Genomic DNA, 23,309 nt, shown 5'->3' with positions numbered 1-23,309 from the left:
TCGGCACCCTAGGGCCTGCATTCCAACCAAGTTCCCTGGTGAGGCTGATGCTCTTCTTCAGGGGACCCAACTGCTAGAACACCTAGCTTAGACCATTTCCAGGGTGCTGAAGGAAAACAGAAAGCAAAGAAGACCAAGGGAAACAGCTGGTCTTTTGGCAGATAATATTGTAAGTATATAACATAGAGTTTAGAATATGCCAGACATGTGTTAGGTCCCTAGAGGGCGAGACTTGGATTGGGTAAATATTTATTAAGTATTATCTACCACATACAATGTACTAAGGGCAATGTTAGGCTGACGAAATATTAGATAATAGCAAGTTGCAACCCACACCAAGTAACAAGCATTTAAATAAGGTAACAGGGTAGACTTCACCGTTCAAGATGCCCACTTCAGGTCAAATGAAATAAACAGTGTTGGAAACAGATGTTTGACGCCAAACTCAGGGAGTATAATGGTGACATTATTTGTACCTAAGTAACCTCACCTCTCCAGCACCAAGGCAATTCTATTGATTAGTACTTATATGAGTTCATGGCACCCAAGAGTCATTGTATAAACCTGGTCCCTCAGGCCCAGTGTAACGTGACTAACACCAACTCAGTGTCCTTAGGGGTGCACATGGCCCGGAAGTGGTCCAAGATCAAGGAAGTTTGGTGAAATGCTTAACATTCTTGTGAATAAGCTACCTTTCCCAGAGCTTCCTCAATTCGGAAAAACGGTCCGAAGAAAAAGAACATACCTGCTGATTCTGTAGCTTATTCAACCGAGAATCAAGTTTCTTCTTTTCAGTACACAAATCATTCATCTGATAAAGCTTTCTGGTATGTTCTTTTGTCTTCATCATCAGCTCCCATCTCATTTGAGCAATTTTTTGCTACCAGGGCAGAAAGATGCAAAATAGATGTAGTAAGTAAGAGAGGAAATTAAAAAAAAAATGAGTGTCCAGATTTGGTCAGAATCATCCAGCAAATGGAGCAATGTGCACACATGAAAATATAATCAGAAGCCAATGTGAAAAGGCACCAACTGCATTGGGCCTGGTTTGATTAAAGATGAGAATATAAGTGTGCTCGAGAATAGGAGTAGGTATAAATAAGACAGAGATGGGCATCACTGTATGCTTGAAGAATTAAACTGAATGCATACTGATTGCTGGTACTCACCACTTAAAAGGAAGGATGATACATTAAGCAGCTAACTTTTCCACATTGCTCTTTCCCCAGTCTTGGCCCAGGATCCTTAAGGTAGATGGCTTGAATGGCCACACATCTGTACAATGGCCACACAGTGTACAATGGCCACACCTCTGTACCATGGCCACACCTCTGTACAATGGCCACACCTCTGTACAATGGCCACACATCTGTACAATGGCCACACATGTGTACGATGGCCACACCTCTGTACGATGGCCACACCTCTGTACAATGGCCACACATCTGTACAATGGCCACACATGTGTACAATGGCCACACATCTGTACAATGGCCACACATGTGTACCATGGCCATACCTCTGTACAATGACCACACCTCTGTACAATGGCCACACATCTGTACAATGGCCACACATGTGTACAATGGCCACACATCTGTACAATGGCCACACATGTGTACCATGGCCATACCTCTGTACCATGGCCACACCTCTGTACAATGGCCACACATCTGTACAATGGCCACACATCTGTACAATGGTCATACATCTGTACAATGGCCATACCTTTTGTTTTCTTGTTGCTCCATCAGTTGTTCACTGCAGTCTCAAGCTTTTGGGCCCAAGTGATCTTCCGCCCAAGCCTCTCAAGTAGCTGGGACTACTGGTGCGTGACACCACACCCAGCTAATATTTTATTTTATTTTTTATAGAGGCAGGGTCTCACTATATTGCTCAGGCTTCCAGAAAATTATTTTAGATTGCATATACTGTCTCCAGCATTCCCTTAATCGGGACCAGTCCCACTGGCATGAACACTATTTGCTTCTTTAAACTACAGTGGTGCATCTTAGATTAGAAAAGTTGACATGGGGCCACTGGACACAGCACTAGGAAGCACGCCTCCTACCCCACCTGCTAAAGAAATAAGACAGGAAACTGGAGGCGTCATCATGATTAGTGGACTTAGAAGATCTTTGTCAAAGCTCCTACCTCTGAATCAGGCTGGAACCAGGGCATGGCTCCTGGCTCAGGGAACAATATGTAAACATTAATATCCTCTAAGATTCTGTCAGCCAAATAGTCTATGCCTTGTTACAACATTTATTACTTAGAGGTGTTTCATAATTTCCAAATTGGTAGAGCATACAAAAGCCATCAATAATACAATTCGAGCCTGAGAGGGTAGCTGCTCCATTTCTAAAGCTGTCAGAGCATTTATAACTTTTTCAAAAACTGAGGTTCAGGCGTACATGTACAAGTTTGTTACTTGAATATATTGTATAATAGTTAGGTCTGGGTTTCTAGTGGACCCGTTACCCAAATAGTGAACCCTGTACCGAACAGGTAATTTTTCAACCCTCGCCACTGCCATCCTCCCTGCTTGGGGAGTCCCCAGCATTTATTATTTTCATCTTTGTGCCCACATGTACCCCTTGTTTAGCTCCCACCTATACGTGAGAACATGCAGTATTTGATTTTCTGTTTCTGACTTATTTCATTTAGGATAATGGCCTCCAGCTCTATCTGTGTTTCTGCGAAGGACATGATGTCATTCTTTTTAAGGCTGCACAGTAATTCATGGTATTCCATATACATATGCCTACACACAGCACATTTTCTGTATCTGACTGGTGTGAGATGCTATCTCATTATCACATTGTGGTTTTAATTTTCATTTCTCTGGTTAGTGATATCAGGCATTTTTAATACTTTTTTTTCTGCAGAGCATTTATACATTAATGTAGGCCTCAAAATGAGATCTCTCCATAATCTTTCATCCATTTCACATCATATTTATATGCACCCTGGGCCCCAAAACCTAGTGCTGGTGCTCTCACTCCAAGATAAACAAGTCCCTCTAACTAAGTGAACAGGAAGGAAGCCAAGACAGGCCTAAGATCCTGGGGCAGCCAAAGGGGGTCCACGGACCAGCTCCAGACGCTTCACAGGTACCTCTTCCAGCTCCCTGGAATTTGCCTCCAGCCAGATTCAACCAAAGATCACCTGCCCTCTCCTCACCTCCCACATCTTCATCTCCTTCGCATTGGCCAGCTCCTTCTGAAGCTTTCTGATCTTCAGTTCTTCAAGTGTTGTGTTAACAGAAAGCGTCTGAAGGGCTTCTAGGTTTACCACACGGCCAAACTTGCTGATCATGAGTTGACAGACGGTTTCCTCCATTTCTGAAAGAAGACAGTCACGGGCTCAGGTTGTCCAATAGCTCCCATTGTCATAAATGAACACCAGGAACAGTAAAGTTCTAAGGAACTGCTTTTGCAAGACAGTGAAAGATTTTATGTCATCAGTGATTTTTCTTCTGTGACTCTGCCTACTGCTTTCCTCATTTAAAACGCCAATTCGGTATTGTCTTTTCACCTTCCGAATCCTGTGTGAAACCGGCTCATTGTTCCCAACTGCCTTACACACTGATCCGCCCCTCCTCAGACTGCTAACGGGCACCAACTAGATTATGAGTTTTCATTTCTTTCAAATATGGAGCTTTACAGCATCTAGTATTGAGAATAGAGCAGGCACTTGAGTAAAGTCTCCAACTTACTCCAAGTAAGTAATGACAGTCCCTTTGGGAGTTCAGGAGGCCCTGCATGTCGGCCTGCCTACCCTCCTTTCTCTCCCCCGCTGCTTTCTCACGCCTCTCCTCCCCAGCACCCTACTCTAGACACACTGGCCTCCTCTGTGCTTCTGAGACATGCCAGACTCACCCCAGCCTCAGTTCCTTCAGTCTGAACTGCTCTTCCCCAGAGATCCACATGGCTTGTCCTCCCAGCCCACTCACTGAAAGCGAGCTGAGACTGGAGCTGTGACTAAGAGCAGGCTCTTGTCCTCTAACCAGGGAGAGCTATGTCTTATCAGACGTGCTGCCTTTCCACGGAGACTTTCCCTGTCTCCCTCGGACCGCAGCACCTTTTTTCTCAGTCCATTTTTAATGTTTCTTCTTAGCAATTATCTAGCATGTGATATCTAACATGCAGCATATTTTACTTCTGTTAGTTCTTTCCCAGTGTGAAAACACTAGAACACCTCTCCAAGAAAACAATCTTATAATAGGACTTTCACAGTGACCAGACTGTCCCGTAAGCGAAGTCTGAAGGCCCTAATATGTAGCAAGATGATTCAATTCTTTTATAGTGCAGAAATCTGTATTTGGGCATAATTGTTAGGATTTATGTTTGAATTAGAATAGTATGATTGGCATGGCTGCCATGGTACACAATCCAGGAGGGGCTATTCACCTTCTGTTGTAGGTGGGTGGTGCCCCAGGGCCATGTATAATGTGGGGGCTATCACCATCAGTGAGGCAAATCGAATGATGAATGGATGCTGTGCACACGTGTGCTGGCCTGTGGCTACCTGCCTGGCCTCTCTTAGTAAGAACTTCGATTCCCGGCTGGGCGCGGTAACTCATGCCTATAATCCCGCACTTTGGGAGGCCGAGGCAGGTGGATCACCAGGTCAAGAGATCGAGACCATCCTGGTCAACAAGGTGAAACCCGGTCTCTACTAAAAATACAAAAATTAGCAGGGCATGGTGGCGCGTGCCTGTAATCCCAGCTACTCAGGAGGCTGAGGCAGGAGAATTGCCTGAACCCAGGAGGCAGAGGTTGCGGTGAGCCGAGATCGTGCCATTGCACTCCAGCCTGGGTAACAACAGCAAAACTCCATCTCAAAAAAGAAAGGAACAAAGAAAGAAAGAACTTCGATTCCCCTCAGGCAGTCCCACCCCCATACAAGGGGTTGCCCCCTCGCACGGCAGCCTCACATACCAGAACATGTAGTCTGGTCCTTGCCAGCCCCATTGTGAAGCCAGCCTAATGTCCTTCTCCTGAGCTGACAAGGCCAACTAGTGCTCACCAGGGACATGAAGTCTTCTGGAACACTCACTACCTACCTTCCCCATGGCCATGAGCTGTGCTCTCCCTAAAATGGAGAGAACTTGCTCCTTCTCACCCCCATGTTCTAGGCTCTCCTATTCTTCTCCATTGGATCTAGGGATAGAGAAAGGCAGCAAGCCAACTGCAGGGTTATTCATCACTTCTAAGCCATATGGTCCAGCCATATATCCCACTTCTGGGCACATATCCAAAAGAAATGGAAGTAGAGACATACACAGATATTTGTACATTCAGGTTCATCACAGTACAATTCACAAGAGCCAAAAAGTAGGAAGCAATCCAATTGCCCATTGACAAGTAAATGGGTCAACAGAATGTGGCATGTACATATAATGGAATATTATTTGCCTAAAAAGGAAGAAAATTCTGACACATGCTACAAGATGGATGAACCTGAAAGCCATTATGCCAAATGAAATAAGCCAGTTGCAAAAAGACACATACTGTATTATCCTCCTCACTAGGAAGAGCTCAAGTAGTCAAGTTCATAGAGACAGAAAGTAGAGTGGCAGTTTCCTAGAGCGGAGGGAGACAAAATGGGAGTTAGTGTTTAGTGGAGTTTGGGAAGATGAAAGTGCCCTGGAGATGGATGCTGGTGAGAGCTGCACAGTCGTATGGATGTACTTAGTGCCACGGGACCGTCCACTGGCAAACGGTTGGAAAAGTACATTTTAACGAACCTGGCACTGCAATTTAAAAAATAGACTTAGAGGCTGGGTGCGGTGGCTCAAGCCTGTAATCCCAGCACTTTGGGAGGCCGAGGCGGGTGGATCACGAGGTCGAGAGATCGAGACCATCCTGGTCAACATGGTGAAACCCCGTCTCTACTAAAAATACAAAAATTAGCTGGGCATGGTGGCGCGTGCCTGTAATCCCAGCTACTCAGGAGGCTGAGGCAGGAGAATTACCTGAACCCAGGAGGCGGAGGTTGCGGTAAGCCAAGATCGCGCCATTGTACTACAGCCTGGGTAACAAGAGCAAAACTCCGTCGCAAAAAAAAAAAAAAAAAAAAAATAGACTTAGAAATTATTAACGCTAAAATAAAAACTGATACATTAAAATCAGAGTTATTGTTCATCAAAAGCCACCATAAAACAATCAACAAAGTGAAAAGACGACCCACAGAATGAGAGAAAATATTTGCAAACTATTCATCTGACAAGGGGTTAATAACCGGAATATATAAGGAGCTCAAACAACTCTATAGGAAAATAGCCACTAATCCAGTTTTTAAATGGGCAAAAGATCTGAAGAGACATTTCTCAAAAGAAGACATACTGGCAAACAGGTGTATGAAAAGGTGCTCAACATCACTGGCCATCAGAGAAATGCAAATCAAAACTACAAAGGGATATCATCTTACCCCTGTTAAAATGGCTTTTACCCAAAAAAAAGGCAGTATTGAATGCTGGTGAGGATGCAGAGAAAATGAAACTGTGATACACTGTTAGTAGGAATGGAAATTAGTACAGCCACTTGGAGAGCAGTTTAACTCAAAACGTTAAAAAGAGAGCTACCATATAATGCAGCAATCCACTGCTAGATAATTACCCAAAAGAAAGGAAATCAGTATATTGAAGAGATACCTGCACCCCCATAGTTATTGCAGCACTATTCACAACAGCTAAGATCTGGAAGCAAATTAACTGTCCATTAACAATAGATAAACATAGATTAAAAACGTGTGGTACATGTAGACAATGGAGTACTATTCAGCCGTTAAAAATAAGATCCATCTGGGCACAGTGAGTCACACCTGTAATCCTAAGGCTTTCTGAGTCTGAGGCAGGTAGATTGCTTGAGCCCAGCCTGGGCAAAATAGCAAGATCCCATACATGCAAAAAAATTAGCCGGGTGTGGGGGTGTACACCTGTAGTCCCAGCTACCCAGGAGGCTGAGGCAGAAGGATCACCTGAGCCCAGGAGGTCAAGGCTACAGTGAGCCATGATTGTGTCACTGCACTCCAGCCTGGGAGACAGAGTGAGACCCTGTCTCAACAAGTGAGAGATCTTGTCATTTGCAATAACATGTACGGAACTGACGTCATTACATGAAGTGAAAGCCAGGCACATAAAGACAAACTTTGCATGCTCTCACTTAGTTGTGGGAGCTAAAAATGGAAACAACTGAACTCATGGAGAGAGAGAGTAGAATGATAGTTACTAGAGTCTGGGAAGGATGGTGAGGTGGGGGGTGTGGGAATGGTTAATGGGTACAAAAATAGTTAGAATGAATAAGATCTGGTATTTGATAGCCCAGCAGGGTTACTACAGTCAGCAATAACTTGATTGTCCATTTAAAATAACTGCAAGAGTATAATTGTATTGTTTACAACAGAAAAGATAAATGCTTCAGGTGATGAAACCCCATTTACCACGATGTGATTATTAGACTTCGTATCTCTGTATCAAAATACCCGATATATCTCATAAATATACATACCTACTATGTGCCCACAAAAAATAAGAATTTAAAACAAATCTTTAATTAACTTTAAAAGGCCTCAGCTGGGTGCAGTGGCTCAGGCCTGTAATCCCAACACTTTGGGAGGCCGAAGAGGATGGATCACCTGAGGTCGGGCGTTCAAGACCAGCCTGACCAGCATGAAGAAACCCCATCTCTACTAAAAATACAAAAAATTAGCTGGACGTGGTGATGCATGCCTGTAATCCCAGCTACGTGGGAGGCTGAGGCAGGAGAATGGCTTGAACCTGGGAGGCGGAGGCTGAGGTGAGCCGAGATCGCACCATTGCACTCCAGCCTGGGCAACAAGAGCGAAACTCAGTCTCAAAAAAAAAAAAAAGCCTCCATAAAAGTGAAAACAAAAAAACAAAGGCAGATATTTGGAAAACATACAAGCAACAAAGGATTAGTATAAAAAAAAGTAATTCCTACATATCAACTTTTAAAAGGCAAACAAATCAAGAGAAAAACGAACAAAATACATGAACAGACGTTTTATAGAATAGGAAACACTAAAGGCCCAAAGACATACAAAATGTGTTTAACCTTATTAGCGGCTGGGAAAAGGCAGTTAAGACCATGAGTTACCACTTTATACTTTCCAGTTTTGCAAAAAAAAGTCTTACAAGATTATTTCTTTTCAATGATGTGTGTAACTGAAAGGGGACTCTTAGGTTCCACTGGCTGGAGTGTAAATTGGTACAATCATCCCGGAAGACAAGTTAACACTGTTTAAACCCTTATATGCCCTATGACCCGCTGTTGTACTTTTAGATATGAAACCCTTATCCTTTCAGAAATGCCTGTAAACATATGCCATGTACGGGAATTTTCATAGCAGAATTATCAAAGCAAAAAAATATAAAACAATTTAAATGTCCACTGTCAGCAGAAGAATAAGTAATTTTGGTAGAATCAGGTATTTTACAACAATGAAAACAAACAACAGCTATATGCTATACCACATCTAATCTTACGAATATAATATTAAATGAGAGTATGTTTCAAAAGGCTACATCTGGTATAATATTTCTACCAAGTCCTAACGCAATATATTATTTAGAAATATGTATAAATATGTTATAACTTTTTTTTAATGAAAGGGAATGCTAAACATAATTGGGAAGGGTAGTTGTCTCTGAACATGGGGAGACAGCGGATGGGACAGAAGGAATGCACACAGGCAGATGTTACAGTGTTGCCATATAGTTAACAGGCTGGGAGGTGGGTTCCCAGGTTTCATCCTGTTGCAATATTCCACCACTTACATGTATGTTCCGCATATCAGATACTACGAAAGCGTTTTAGAAGATCATTATCTTTACACTATACATCTTATACTATATACTTCAATTTTAAGTGGGTTAAAAACCCAAATGTGAAGGGCACTACTGATTAGGAAACTACTGAAAATGATCTTTTTAAACTGCAAAAGCTGTATATATGTATCATGTACAACAGGCTGTTTTGAAATCCACATACATTATGGGGTGGCTAAATTGAGCTAATCAACTTATGCGTTACCTCAAATACTTCCTTTTTCTTGTTGCGAGAACCCTTAAAATTTACTCTTAGCAACTTCCAAGAATATAATGCATTAACTATAGTCATCATATTGTACAACAGATCTCTTGAAATTGTTCTTTGAATCTCACTGAAATTTTGTATCCTGTGGCCAACGTCTCCCCAAACTGTACCCCAAGCCACAACCACAGACCCTGGGAACCATCATTATATTCTGTTTCTGTGAGTTTAACTTTTTTATACCCTGCTTGTAAGTGATGTCAGGTGGTATTTTCTTTCTGTCCCTCTTATTTCAGTTACCATATTGTCCTCCAAGTTTATCCATGCTGTAGCACGATAGGGTTTCCTTCTTTAACACTGAATAGTATTTCATTAGTACATAGACCACATTTTCTTTATCCATGTATCTATTTATGGACACTTAGGTTGATTCTGTACCTTGGCAATCGCAAACGATACTGCAGTGAACATAGGAATGCAGATATTGCTTCTAAATACTGATTACTAATTTCATTTTCTTTGGATATATACCCAGGAGTGGAATTGCTAGACCAAAAAATATCTTTATGACCTCAAAACAGGAAAGGATTTCTTAAGCAAGACACACACACACACACACACACACACGCATAGCACATAAACCATAATTAAGTAGATTGATAAAAATTACTATACTAAGATTTAAAACATCTGTATCCAAAAGATTCACTAGACAAAGTTAAAAAAAGAAAAAAGAAAAAAAAGATGGCTGGGCACAGTGGCTCACTCCTGTAATCCCAGCACTTTGGAAGGCCGAGGCAGGCGGATCATCAGAGGTCAGGAGTTTGAGACCAGCCTGGCCAACATGGAGAAACCCTAGTAGAAATCTACTAAAAAATACAAAAATTAGCTGGGCATGGTGGCATGTGCCTGTAATCCTAGCTACTCAGGAGGCTGAGGCAGGAGAATTGCTTGAGCCAAGGAGGCAGAAGTTTCAGTGAACCGAGATCACACCACTGCACTCCAGCCCAGGTGACAGAGTAAGACTCCATCTCCAAAAAAAAAAAAAAAGAAGACAAGCTACAAACCAGAAGAGATTTGCAGTGCATTTAATGGACAACAAGAATATATTAAGAACTCCCTAAAATCAATTTAAAAGCAAAAAATAGAAACTGAAAATGGGCAAAGAATAGGACAGGCAAGTTATAGAAAATAAAATAAATAAACCGCAAATAAATGTATATAAAGATGTTTAACTTCACCAGCAATCAAAAAAAATGTAAATAAAAACCACAATGAAATATATTAACATCTTGCAGACTGGCAGAAATATTAAAGTCTGATAGTGTCAAGTGTTGCTGACAATACGGGGCCTGGGCAATTCTCACATATGGCCAGGGGGAGGAGAAATTTGTTCAACCCCTTTGGGGGCAACTTGGCACTATCCAGAAGAGCTGAAAATGTCCATATCCCTCTGTAACCCAGAGATCCAGAATGAGGATTCACCTTCTGACACATGTGCACAGGGAGATTTACACAAGTAGGTTTACTGTAACTTTGTCTATAAATATGAAAAATAAGAAATATCCTAAATATCCATCAATAGGAGGTTAAAGAAATAGAGTCTTTGGGAGGCCGAGGCGGGTGGATCACGAGGCCAAGAGATCAAGACCATCCTGGTCAACATGGTGAAACCCCGTCTCTACTAAAAATACAAAAATTATCTGGGCATAGTGGCGCGTGCCTGTAATCCCAACTACTCAGGAGGCTGAGGCAGGAGAATTGCCCGAACCCAGGAGGCGGAGGTTGCGGTGAGCCGAGATCGCGCCGTTGCACTCAAGCCTGGGTAACAAGAGAGAAAGAAACTCCGTCTCAAAAAAAAAAAAAGAAAAAAAGAAATAGAGTCTTTAATATTCATACAATGGAATATTGTAGCAGTAAAATGAAGAAACTATCTGTAGCTTACAAATAAGTCAAAATGTGGCTAAATAAAGTAAACCACAAAATTATATAAATATCACCACTGTTAAAGATACGCAGGGCAGGTCTCTATACTGCGTGTGGACACATCCGTATACACGTGTGCATAGCTGGTGTGAGCCCTGAAGAAGGAGCAGCAGAATCACACTGAAAAGAGGTGGGGCTTCGACTGGACCTCGATGTATTCTTTCTTAAGCTGGGAAGTGGGTACTTGGTTATGACTGTATTATTCTATATTTTAGTCATACACAAAGAGAAGATGATTCTATGATAGAAGATTTCTCCCTTTAAAATAGGACAGTGAGCTTTTCATGGTAATGGAGAAATAGTGAGTAGGAAGATGTAAAGCTGTTCTTATTTCCCTTCTCAGTGGTTCTGGGTCTGCATTACTGTTTTCACAATTGGAGACAGTCGCCTGGAAAAGTCCCTCTCTTACCAATCAGCCTCACTAGCGAGGCAGTGGGCACGGATACTCACTCTGTATGGTTTTTGTCATTTCTTTCTTTTCTCGGATGAGCTGTTTGCGTCTCTCTCTCCATTCTTTGTTAAGCTTTTTTTGCTTGGCAGTTTCCTCCTGGAGCTCATGGATTCGTTCTTGCAGCCGTCTCAAGGCATGGTTAGAGAAGACCAAAGTCCCAGAAAGATCACTAGGTATTTCTCCAAATACCACACACTCTATCTACAAGCATAACACAAGTCAAAATAAAAAAGAAAACAGACAAAGACACGGGTTTTGTATGGCAACAGAAAGCACAAGAGGTGTGCTTCTTTCTCTGCCCCTTGTGTAGCTCCTCGTCTTTGGGCTCCTCCAACTTCCTCACCGAGTGACAGTGGCCAGGCAAACAGAGAGATGTCAGAGAGAAAGCCACGTCACATCTCTGTGGGGAGAGCAAATCCTCCCACACAGATCATGCCTATTATCCGCTGTATAACAACATGACAAAACATCTCAAGACTCGTGTACTAGGCAAACTGCTACCCAGAGCTCATCCAGTTTGGGTCGTTACAGAAAACACACATAGAGCTGATCTTGTTGTTTTCCTAAAATACAGCTTTTTCTCTTAACCTGACAACAGATAATACAATGAGCCTTTCTCTCAATGATATGTATTCCTCCAATTTAATAAGTAGAAATGAATATGAAAAGTAAAAAAGAGAAAATATTTCCCTTTTGTCTTGACCTCCCTCATCAATGAGTAGAGACTAAGCAAAGGTCATTTTAGCACCATTAGTCCATGCACAGGCAAAGATGGTGTGAAAAGTGACATTGGTGCAAGAGCCAAGGTTGCACCTCTGAGCCATTCCATTCTTAAATCACAGGCTCTTCATTTCTCTAAACTTGAAATGACTGATTTCTAAAGTGCTCATGATCCATAGGGAAACAGGCATGTTCTGATGTTAGTCTCTGATAACAATCTGACAGTGGATAAGACAGTTTAGGTGTCATCCTACAGGTAGAATTCTCAGCAAAGATCCACGATTCTCCCCGTTAGTGAACCACGAATCTTTCCCTGAAAAGTTTGGGTGTGATGACTCTTCTCAGACAGGGTGAAGCAGCCCTCCGGGTGCATCACCTGGTGGAGCTTGAGCGGAATCACAACCGGCAGTTCATTCAGCCGCTGCTGCTTCTCTCGCTGATAAGCCTCCAGGGCGTCCTCTGCTGCATTCAGATTTGTTGCTACGATTTTCACCTGTAGAAAGCCCAGTGTTGTGAGACAGTGACAAGACTCAATGAACATACACCTAAAGGTGGCGAATGAGGGCATCTTGGGAGGAAGTAAGGCATGAGCAGAATCTGCTTTGCCGGGCTGTGATTAAGTGCATGAGCCTAGTTTGCCATTCAGGGATGCATATTATTTTCTTTCTGCCAAGTTATGGTCCACGTCACTCTTTCCATCATTTCTATGACTCCAGGGTTAGAACGTTTTGTGAATAAGAGCCGAGAAGCCATGTCTTCATGTCCCCCTGTTTTCTGCATGAAAAGCAGCCCTCAGCATGGAATGTCTTTGACAGAACGGTGGGAATGTTTTTCGATCATAATGATTTCAACAAATTAACTATAGTATTTCTAAAGCACATTCTTCATGTCCTAGATAACCTGAAAGTTTTCCAGGTCATTTCCTATTTGCAAGAGGAGAAATCATACATCAAAAATATTTCTGAACATGAATCAAGTTAAATGATGTTGCTCTACAGAAGAGCACCTAAGAGGGAAAGCAGGCAGACTAAGGCAGAAATTCATCAATCTTATGCCAGAAGCTCAGCTTGGTGATCTCCAACATGGGACCCATGCAGCCCGGAGAATCAACAACATCATCTAGTGGGGTATATATTGAAAATGTCAGCGTTTCTATTTCTACTTATTTTTATCTTGTTCTATTTAATTTCTGTTTTTATGGATGTTTCCTACTGTACAAAATAGATAATGGTTCATAAATTCAATTTGTAAATACACGCACATTTACTACATGGGGAGGGGCTGCATTTTCTTTTTCTTCATGTGTAGAGCAATGGCATCAGAAAAGTCTGGAGACCCGTGACTGAGCTAAAGTAACTCCAGTTATCAAAAGAGCAATGTCCCCACCACAACTTAGGGAGGCACGAACCTGGCCTTCACATTTGAAATGCTTTTTTCTGAGAAGTCCTAACACTGTCATTGCTATGAAATGGCAATATCACAGCGAGGAGAATGGATAGCATTTTGAGAGGATAAATGAGCCTACTTTTTTTGACAATGTCTCATATTCCTTTTTGAGGTTATCAAGCATTTTCTTTTCTTCAACTAAAGCCTCCTCAATGTCCAGCCTTTTCTCTCGAAGTTGAAGGGCCAGCTCAAAAAGAGTCACATCGCAATCTGCCAAGAGAAGTGAAATAGAAACCAGCCTCATCCGCTGTGGAGTGTGGTGGTACTAGAACTGTGAACTTCAGAGCTTCAGAATCAATCACGTCTATTTATGGATGACTCTAGCAAGCTTTTAAGACACTTACGGCTTAATTGTTCCAGGCTGAAATTATGAATAGAATCAATAACCATAATAATAATGGCATTGATTTATAATAATAATTATAAATAACAATAATATAATTATAATATAATAATTATATTATAATTTTATAATTATAACATAATAATTATATTAACAATAATAATTACAGCATTGATTTACAATAATTCTAAATAACAATAATATATTATAATTTTATAATTATAACATAATAATTATATTAATAATAATAATAACAGCATTGATATTTACTCTGAGCAGTTCTCAGAAGCAGGCTCTGTGCTAAGCCCTTTACGTACATTATCTCACTCAATGTTCATGGACCCCACAAGGCAGAAATGTTCCCATATATAAGTGAAGACCTTAGGTCTCAGAGAGGTGACATAACAGGTGTATAACAGAATGGGATTCAAGTACATTATCTCTCTATTGTTTCTACAATATCACACTAAGGGCCGCATTTAACCACCAGGTAATAGAGAATAAAGACACAAAATACTAAAATAGAATCCCGGAAGCTTAGGTCCAGCCCTCAGGGTACACCATACTGTGAGTCACTGTTCAAGCCATTTAATTATGCTGCTATAAAACGAGTTGCATTAGAAGGTTTGTGTGCTCTATTTCACTCATAAATATTACGATTTTTAAGACCATTGTATTCAAAAGTAAAACAAGATACAAAATTTATCTGAAATTAAACTTTTAAAATTTAATTAAAGCTTTATTTGAAATGTCTAGAAAAACAAATTATAGATCCCAAAACTTGTTTTTTCTCTACTGAACCATTCATCTATTGATACTGTAAGAAATTGGTGTGGCAGCTCCTGACTGGTTTCACCAGTGAAATGGGTGAATGAGAAGTGCCAACCATTTCCAGGAAAACAGTCGAAACGCCCTTACAAAGATTTGCCACACAAAAATCTCAACGGATTTGTCAAAGAAGGAGATGATTGTAAAATAAATATGCAAATTACAGTCTGGCATTTCTCTATAAAATTAAACTTGCTACATAATTTATAACTCTGAATCAACTGTCAACTGTCTGCATATTATTTGTCACTCATAAATGGCTGCCTAAGAGAACAGATAATAAATCATCCAGGGGGCCCCCAAGAGTATCGGTTAGCACTTTCCCTGAACATGCTATTGGAAATGGCGACGTTCCTCTCCATCCTCACTCCTGCACGCCCTTCATTTCTTTTCCCACAGCATGTACTACTTTCTAAGATTCTGTTTAATTGTCTTTCTCCACTAGACTGTAAGCTCCATGAGGACGGAGGAGTTTATTTTATATTTTGATGTATCCCTAGCATCAGATAAATGCCTGGCACATAGAAGTTAAATATTGTTCAGTAAATATTCTTATACTTAAAAAAAAAAGGCATTCATTAGTCTCTATTTCATACATTTTAAATCATACTTTCTTTGAATTATCAGAGAACAGACAAAAAAGTGGCCTTCTCAGTATTGCCAATCAGTAGTCACACTGCACAGAGAACACAAGGCTTTTATCTAACTTACTTGATGGGCAAATAGAATCATCAAAAACCTCATCTTCAGGTCCAGACTCATCCTCATCGCTCTCCAAGCTAGATTCCTCCTCACTTGATTCCTCACTTTCCTCATCTTCATCTAAGGAAAGATGAGGCCATTGTTAACAAGAGAAGTTTCCATATTAAACTAAATACTAGATTTTTAAAGTAAACTATTTTTCAATGAGTCAGTCACTAGCAAAATAACTCAACCAATGTAAGAGTTTTAAATGGTTAAAGACACAAAGAACGCAATCCCAAATGCCTGCAGGAGGTTGTACAGTTACTATAAACCGGAGTCAGAGGGGTCTGAGACCACGTCGCCAAGCTGCAGACGGTGCAGTCCACCTAACACACAGTTATTGAAATAGACTCACGATCCCTAACTCATAAGATGCTCCAAAATCAGAAGTGATTCCTTCCTTCCTTCCCTCCTTCCCCTTCTTTCCCTTTTTCCCTTGCTTCCCATCCTCCCTCCCTCCCTCCCTTTTTCTTCCCTCCCTCCTTCCCTCCTTTCTTCCTTCCTCCCTCCCTCCTTCCTCCCCTCCCCTCTCTCCTTCCCTCCTTCATTCCTGCATCTGGCTTTGTTGCCCAGGCTGGAGTGCAGTGGCACAGTCTCAGCTCACTGCAACCTTTGCCTCCTGGGCTCAAGCAATCCTCCTGCTTCATTATGCCCAGCTAATATATGTATTATTATTCTTATTTTTGTAGAGACAGGGTTTCACCATGTTGGCCAAGCTGGTCACAAATTCCTGGGCTCAAGAGATCCACATACCTGGGCTCCCCCAAAGTGCTGGGATTACAGGCATGAGCCACTGGGCCTGGCCCTGAAAAGATTTTCCTAAGTTTTATGAACTGAAATCATGGTATTTATAGTCTTTCTTTAACTTGGTATGAATATTCATGTTTTCCTGCAGAAGTACTAAGATGTTTGATTCTGGGATTCTGCACCAGAACTTGCTAGTGGTATCATGTTGACAAAGACTCTCTCCTTGGACCTAACTCGAGCCAGGCTTCTCTGAGTCCTTTTTCTGACTAGTTCCTGAGCTTGAGTTGTGTCCTTAACCTATTTCGTCTGATTGCAGCAAGAATCCTGCAAGTTAATTTAGAAAAAAAAAAAAATCCCCACTTTTTTGATCATCTGATCAAATTCCTCATCACTCTGCCCTGATTATCTTATCACCCGGCTTGCCATCAGCAAATGTTCTCTTAAAACAGTCTACTAAAGAATTACCCGGCTTCTCAGTAATTTTCTGTCCACTGATCCCACACTCTGTTCCTTGGCTATAAATCTCCACATGGCCTTGTAACCAGAGTGCCCCTCATCTCTCTTCCCTGTTACAAAAACCCCATACAGTAGCCCCCTGAATAAAGTCTGCCTTATTGTTTTTATTAAATGTCATGAATGATTTCTTTATCATATCATATATAATATCTTCAGAAATATTTCTGAACACTAAAATACGTCTGTCCCCAAGGGTTTTGGATAAGGGATTGTAGACCTTTCCACTCCAACTTGCACCATTTTCTTTTAAAACACCTTGAGGCCATCTATGAACTACAGATCACCAATTTACAATTAATGCAGCTAAACATGACGTGCAAAACAAACATAAGAAGACTCTGAAAAAAGGGAGAGAAGAAAGTAGAGCAACTGTGCACCTCAGAACCCGAGGAACAACACTGGGCTGAGTTCCCTGGATGTTCCTTCAGCCTCATCTATCTCAGACGCGGAGATGAATGAGTTGGCGGCCTAGAAACACCAGCAGACCTATAGATATAGCAAGTCCCAGCAAAAGCTTCTTTCTCTAGCCCAGGAAAGGTGCGGCATGGCAAGACAGAAATTTTTAGACAATAACTGTTCTATTCCAACCAAACACCACAGAAAAACTCAGGTACGATCCCCAACCAAACCGGCAAAGGTGAAGTGGGGAGGCTAGACACTTCACCCTCACAGGGCCGTAATGAGGTGTCCCAACACTCCCCCTGGATGTTAGAGAAGGCCAAGAAGGAAGCCAGGACATTCATTCACTCTGGCTGGTAACCAGCCTCGCCCCCACCCTCACCACGGAGATGCCTGTGGAGGCCACATGACAGCCTGGACTTCCACTCCCAAGGGCATTAACAAGGTACTCTGCCCCTCCCCTCAGTGGCAGTATCAGAAGAACACTAATAGAGTCAGAACTGTCATCATTATCCATAAGTACTCACTGTCCCCGCCAGGTTGATCATAGAAACTACATGTGGAGCTGGAACTCCTACCCATACACAGCAGTAACAAAGAGGGCCCCCCTTTCCTGGGTGACCCTTTCCTTGTCAGAGTAGTGTTTGAGAATTTCAAGTAAAACGAAGACTTAAATAAGATACAAAGTCTCATAATATAAAATGAAAGTTTTTAGGATTCAATTAAAAGCTACTCACCAAAAACCAGGAAGTTACCTGATACGGTTTGGATCTGTGTCCCTGTCAAATCTCATGTTGAATTGTAATCCCCAGTGTTGGAGGAGGGGCCTGGTGGGAGGTTACTGGACCATCGGGGAGGAGGTTGAGCACCATCCCTCAGTGATGCTCTCATGATAGTGAGTGAGTCATCATGAGAGCTGGTTGCTTTAAAAGTGTGGTGTGTAGCGCCTTCTCACTCTCTTGGTCGTGGCTCCTGCCATGTAAGACACCTGCTCCTGTTCTGCCTTCTGCCACGAGTCAAAAGCTCCCAAAGGCCTCCCCAGAAGCAGGCCCTGCCATGCTTCCTTCACAGCCTGTGGAACCGTGAGCCCATTAAACCTCTTTTCTTATAACTTACCCAGTATCAGGTATTTTTTACAGCAATGCAAGAATAGACTAATGCAATCTCCAACTGAGTGAAAAAAGAAAACCAATAGCTGTCAAGACTAAGATGACAGAGACATTAGAATTATCTGATAAAGTATTTAAAACAGCCGTGATAAAAATGCTTCCATGAGCAAAATCTGAACATACTCGAAGGAAATGGAAAAATGCAAAGCCTTGGCAAAGAAATAGAACCAAGTAAAAATTAAAGAACTGAATATCGCAATAACCAAGTGACATGGCTTGGCTCTGTGTCCCCGCCCAAATCTCATCTTGAGTTGTACTCCCATACGCCCATGTTTCTGGGAGGGACACCCTGGGAGATAATCTGAATCATGGAGGCAGCTTCCTGCACCCTGTTGTCATGGTGGTGAATAAGTCTCATGAGATCTGCTGGTTTTTTTTTTTTTTTTTTTTTTGAGACGGAGTTTCGCTCTTGTTACCCAGGCTGCAGTGCAATGGCGCGATCTCAGCTCACCGCAACCTCCGTCTCCTGGGTTCAGGCAATTCTCCTGCCTCAGCCTCCCGAGTAGCTGGGATTACAGGTGCGCGCCACCACGCCCAGCTAATTTTTTGTATTTTTAGTAGAGACGGGGTTTCACCATGTTGACCAGGATGGTCTCTATCTCTTGATCTCGTGATCCACCCGCCTCGGCCTCCCAAAGTGCTGGGATTACAGGCGTGAGCCACCGTGCCCGGCCTGATCTGATGGTTTTATCAGGGTTTTCGCTTTTGCATCCTCCTCATTTTCTCTTGCCACTGCCACATAAGGAGTGCCTTTGACTTCCCGCCATGATTCTGAGGCCTCCCCCGCCACCTGGAAGTGTAAGTCCAATTAAACCTCTTTTTCTTCCCAAACTTGGGTTGTCTTTATCAGCAGCATTAAAATGGACTAATACAGTGAACTGGTACCAGTAGAGTGGGGAGCTGCTGAAAAGATACCTGAAAATGTGGAAGCAACTTTGGAACGGGGTAACAGAGGTTGGAGCAGTTTGCAGGGCTCAGAAGAGGACAGGAAAACGTGAGAAAGTTTGGGATTTCCCAGAGACTTACTGAATGGGTTTGACCAAAAGAAGCCTGACAGTGATAGGGACAATAAGGTCCAGGCTGAGGTGGTCTCACATGGAGATGAGGAGCTTGTTGGGAACTGGAGCAAAGATGACTCTTGTTATGTTTTAGCAAAGACACTGGTGGCATTTTTGCCCCTGCCCTAGAGATTTGTGGAACTTTGAACTTGAGAGAGATGATTTAGGGTATCTGGTGGGAGAAACTTCTAAGCAGCAAAACATTTGAGAAGTGAGTGGGTTCTTTTAAAAGCCTTCCGTTTTAAAGGGAGACAGAACATCAAAGCTTGGAAAATTCACAGCCAGGAGAGAGTAGGGCCAGCTTCCCAGTAGGACTGGGACACATCCTCTCTGCAAGCCCTCCTGCCTGCCAGTAACTCCCAGGGCCCATGCCTTGCCACCCTGCAGGAGCAGGTCCATAGCACAGCCCCTGCAGCCCAGCCTGCGTGCATTGCTGCACCTGAATAGTTTCCTGGTAATTGCAGAACAAATCAGATTTCCAGGGCTGTGGATCACCGCTCATGAGTATGGAGCCCGCACTTGAGTTGGGGAGGAGCCCTCACTCTCAGAGTATGGAGAAGGGTGAGACGCATGGATTCCTGGGCTGGAGTGGCAGTGGGGCTTTCCTCCCTTTGCAGGACCGGTCCAGAAACAATGTGGCGTATCTCCCTGCTAAAGTCTTTGTGCAAGGGGGCCCCGTGGCCTGGAACACCTAACAACAACAACAAAACACAGGTACAGTGCCAGTCATTGGAGAGGGCTCCCCCAAGGCCCAGGAGTGGACCTGGTAGGTGGACCATCTCTCCCACTCCTTCACCCCTACTTCAGAGCACACCTGCAAACACGAAGAAGTACTAAAAAGCTGCGCCACTGGGTATTAATGCAGCTACTGGCCACTACTCTTAAGTGCCATCTACTGGACTCGGCCCAAACTACAACATCAAAAATTATCCTGCTAATAAATACACCTGTGAAAGCAAGTGCAAAAGTTCACCACACACAAAGATCCTATACAGAGCCCTTGCCCTTGAAAACATCCATAAATGTCACGCCTGTAACCCCAGCACTTTGGGAGGCCGAAGTAGGGGGATCACGAGGTCAAGAGATCGAGACTATCCTGGCCAACATAGTGAAACCCCGTCTCTACTAAAAAAATACAAAAATTAGCTTTGCATGATGGCGCATGCCTGTAGTCCCAGCTACTCAGGAGGCTGAGACAGGAGAATTGCTTGAACCTGGGAGGCAGAGGTTGCAGTGAGCCGAGATTGCACCACTGCACTCCAGCCTGGTGCCTGGTGACAGAGTGAGACTCTGTCTCAAAAAAAAAAAAAAAGAAAGAAAAAAGAAAAGAAAACATCCATAAATGAAGCCAACTGACTATAATTAACTTACACCACAGTTCAAAAAACAGCAGCTCTCCCAGATGAGAATCAGCATAAGAAATGTGACAATTCAAAAAGACAGATGTTCCCCTTTCCTCCAAAGAAGTCTACTAGCTCCCCAGAAAAAGTTCTTAACAGTCTAAAATGACGGAAATGACAAACACAAAGTTCGGAATCTGGATGGCAAGGAATCTCATTGAGATTCAGGAAATAGTTGAAACCCAATCCAAAGAATTCAGTAACAGGATCCAAGAGCTGAAAGATGAAGAAAACCAAACTCCTAGAGCTAAAAAATTCACTACAAGAATTTCATAATACAGTTGGAATATTAACAGCAGAATAAACTAAGATGAGGACAGAATCTCAGAGCTTGTAAACTGCTTCTTTGAATCAACTCAGTCAGACAAAAATAAAGAAAAAGATTTAACCAACCAAATCTCTGGAAAATATGAGGATATGGAGTTCTATAAAGAGAACAAATCTATGATTCATTGGTACTCCTGAGAAAGAAGGAGAACAAGCAGCTTGGAAAATATATTTGAGAACACATTCCACAAAATTTTACCTAATCGCATTAGAGAGTTTAACATACAAACCCAAAAAATACAAAGAACCCCAGCTAGATACTACACAAGATGACCAACCCAAGGCACACAGTCATCAGATTCACCAAGGACAATGCACAATTTTAAAAATCTTAAAAGTAGCTAGAGAGAAATTTCAAGTCATATACAGAGGAACCCTATCAGGCTGGCAGTAGACCGCTGAGCAGAAATCTTTCAAGCAAGAAGAGATTGGGGCCGTATTTTCAGTGTCCTTGCAAAGAAAAGAAATTCCAAGCAGGAATTTCACATCCTGTCATACTACATTTCGTAAGTGAAGGAGTAATAAAATCCTTCTCAGGTAAGCAAATGCTGAGGGAATAATTTCAACTAGACCAGTCTTACAGGACATCCTTAATGTTAAACATGGACTCAAAAAAAAAAATACCTGCTACCACAAAAACACACTTTAGCACACTGCTGACAGGCACTCTAAGGCAGCTACACAATCAAGTCCACATAACAACCAGCTAACATCATCATGACAGGGTCAAAATCACACATATCAACACTAACTGAATGTAAATGGGCTAAACACCCCACTTAAAAGTTAAAGTGCCAGACTTGATAAAAAGGCAAGAACAAACCAACTGCTGTCTTCAAGAGACCCATCTCAGATATAATTATACCCACTGGCTCAAAGTAAAAGGATGGGGAAAGATCTACCATGTAAATGAAAAACAAAAAAAGCGCAGGAGTTTCTATTCTTATATCACGGAAACAGACTTTAATAAAAAAATTAAGAACGATAATGAAGAGCATCACATGTTAATAAAGAGTACAATCCAACAGGAAGACTTAATTATCCTAAATATATATGCATCCAACATTAGAGCACCCAGATTTATAAAACAAGTTCTCCCAGGTCTACAAAAGGATTTAGTGAACCACATAATAATAGTGTGAGACCTCAACATCCCACTGACAGCATTAGACAGCTCATAGAGGCAGAAAACAGAAAACTCTGGACTTAAACTCGACACTTGACCAATTGTACCTAATACATATCTACAGAACACTCGACCCAGCAACCCAGAATATACATTCTTCTCATCTGTACACAGAACATATTTTGTTTTGTTTTGGTTTGGTTTTGTGAGACGGAGTTTCGCTCTTGTTACCCAGGCTGGAGTGCAATGGCGCGATCTCGGCTCACCGCAACCTCCGCCTCCTGGGTTCAGACAATTCTCCTGCCTCAGCCTCCTGAGTAGCTGGGATTACAGGCATGCGCCACCATGCCCAGCTAATTTTTGTATATTTAGTAGAGACGGGGTTTCACCATGTTGACCGGGATGGTCTCGATCTCTTGACCTCGTGATCCACCCACCTCGGCCTCCCAAAGTGCTGGGGTTACAGGCTTGAGCCACCATGCCTGGCCACACAGAACATATTATAAGATTGACCACATGCTTGATCATAAAGCAAGTCTCAATAAATTGAGAAAAATTAAAATCATACCAAGCACACTGTCAGACCACCAGTGCAATAAAAATAGAAATGAATATCAAGAAGAGCTCTCAAAACTACACAAAGACATGGAAATTAAGCAACTTGCTCCTGGAGAACTACTCAATGAACATCAAAATTAAGACAGAAATTAAACGATTTGTTGGACTCAATAAAAATAGGGACTCAACATACTGAAATCTCTGGAATGCAGTGTTAAGAAGATAGTTTATATCCCTAAATGCCTTCATCATGAAATTAGAACTATCTCAAATTAATTTAAAGGAACTAAGGGAACAAAGAACAACCCCGAAGCTAACAGAAGAAATAAATAACTATAATTACAGAAGAACTTAATGAAGTTGAGATATAAAAATCCATACAAAAGATTCATGTGACCAAGAGGTTTTTTCAAAAAATAAACAAGACGGATA

General features: G+C 42.1%; 1 protein-coding gene across 1 annotated transcript in view; it reads right to left on the bottom strand.

Moving 5' to 3' along the window:
* Positions 1 to 23,309, bottom strand: part of CFAP44 (cilia and flagella associated protein 44) — a 137,432-nt gene that overhangs the window by 3,083 nt on the left and 111,040 nt on the right. The window contains exons 29-34 of the mRNA XM_002807617.6: positions 15,545 to 15,655; positions 13,742 to 13,872; positions 12,593 to 12,709; positions 11,496 to 11,697; positions 3,184 to 3,344; positions 746 to 880 (exon numbers count right to left, since the gene is read on the bottom strand). Coding sequence (XP_002807663.5) covers positions 746 to 880; positions 3,184 to 3,344; positions 11,496 to 11,697; positions 12,593 to 12,709; positions 13,742 to 13,872; positions 15,545 to 15,655 — 857 coding nt within the window. The remainder of the gene's footprint in view (positions 1 to 745; positions 881 to 3,183; positions 3,345 to 11,495; positions 11,698 to 12,592; positions 12,710 to 13,741; positions 13,873 to 15,544; positions 15,656 to 23,309) is intronic.

Source organism: Callithrix jacchus, chromosome 15 (assembly GCF_049354715.1).
Source record: "Callithrix jacchus isolate 240 chromosome 15, calJac240_pri, whole genome shotgun sequence".
Classification (NCBI taxonomy): domain Eukaryota; kingdom Metazoa; phylum Chordata; class Mammalia; order Primates; family Cebidae; genus Callithrix; species Callithrix jacchus.
The sequence above is the reverse complement of the archived record's forward strand: the minus strand, read 5'-3'. Positions and strand labels throughout refer to the sequence as shown.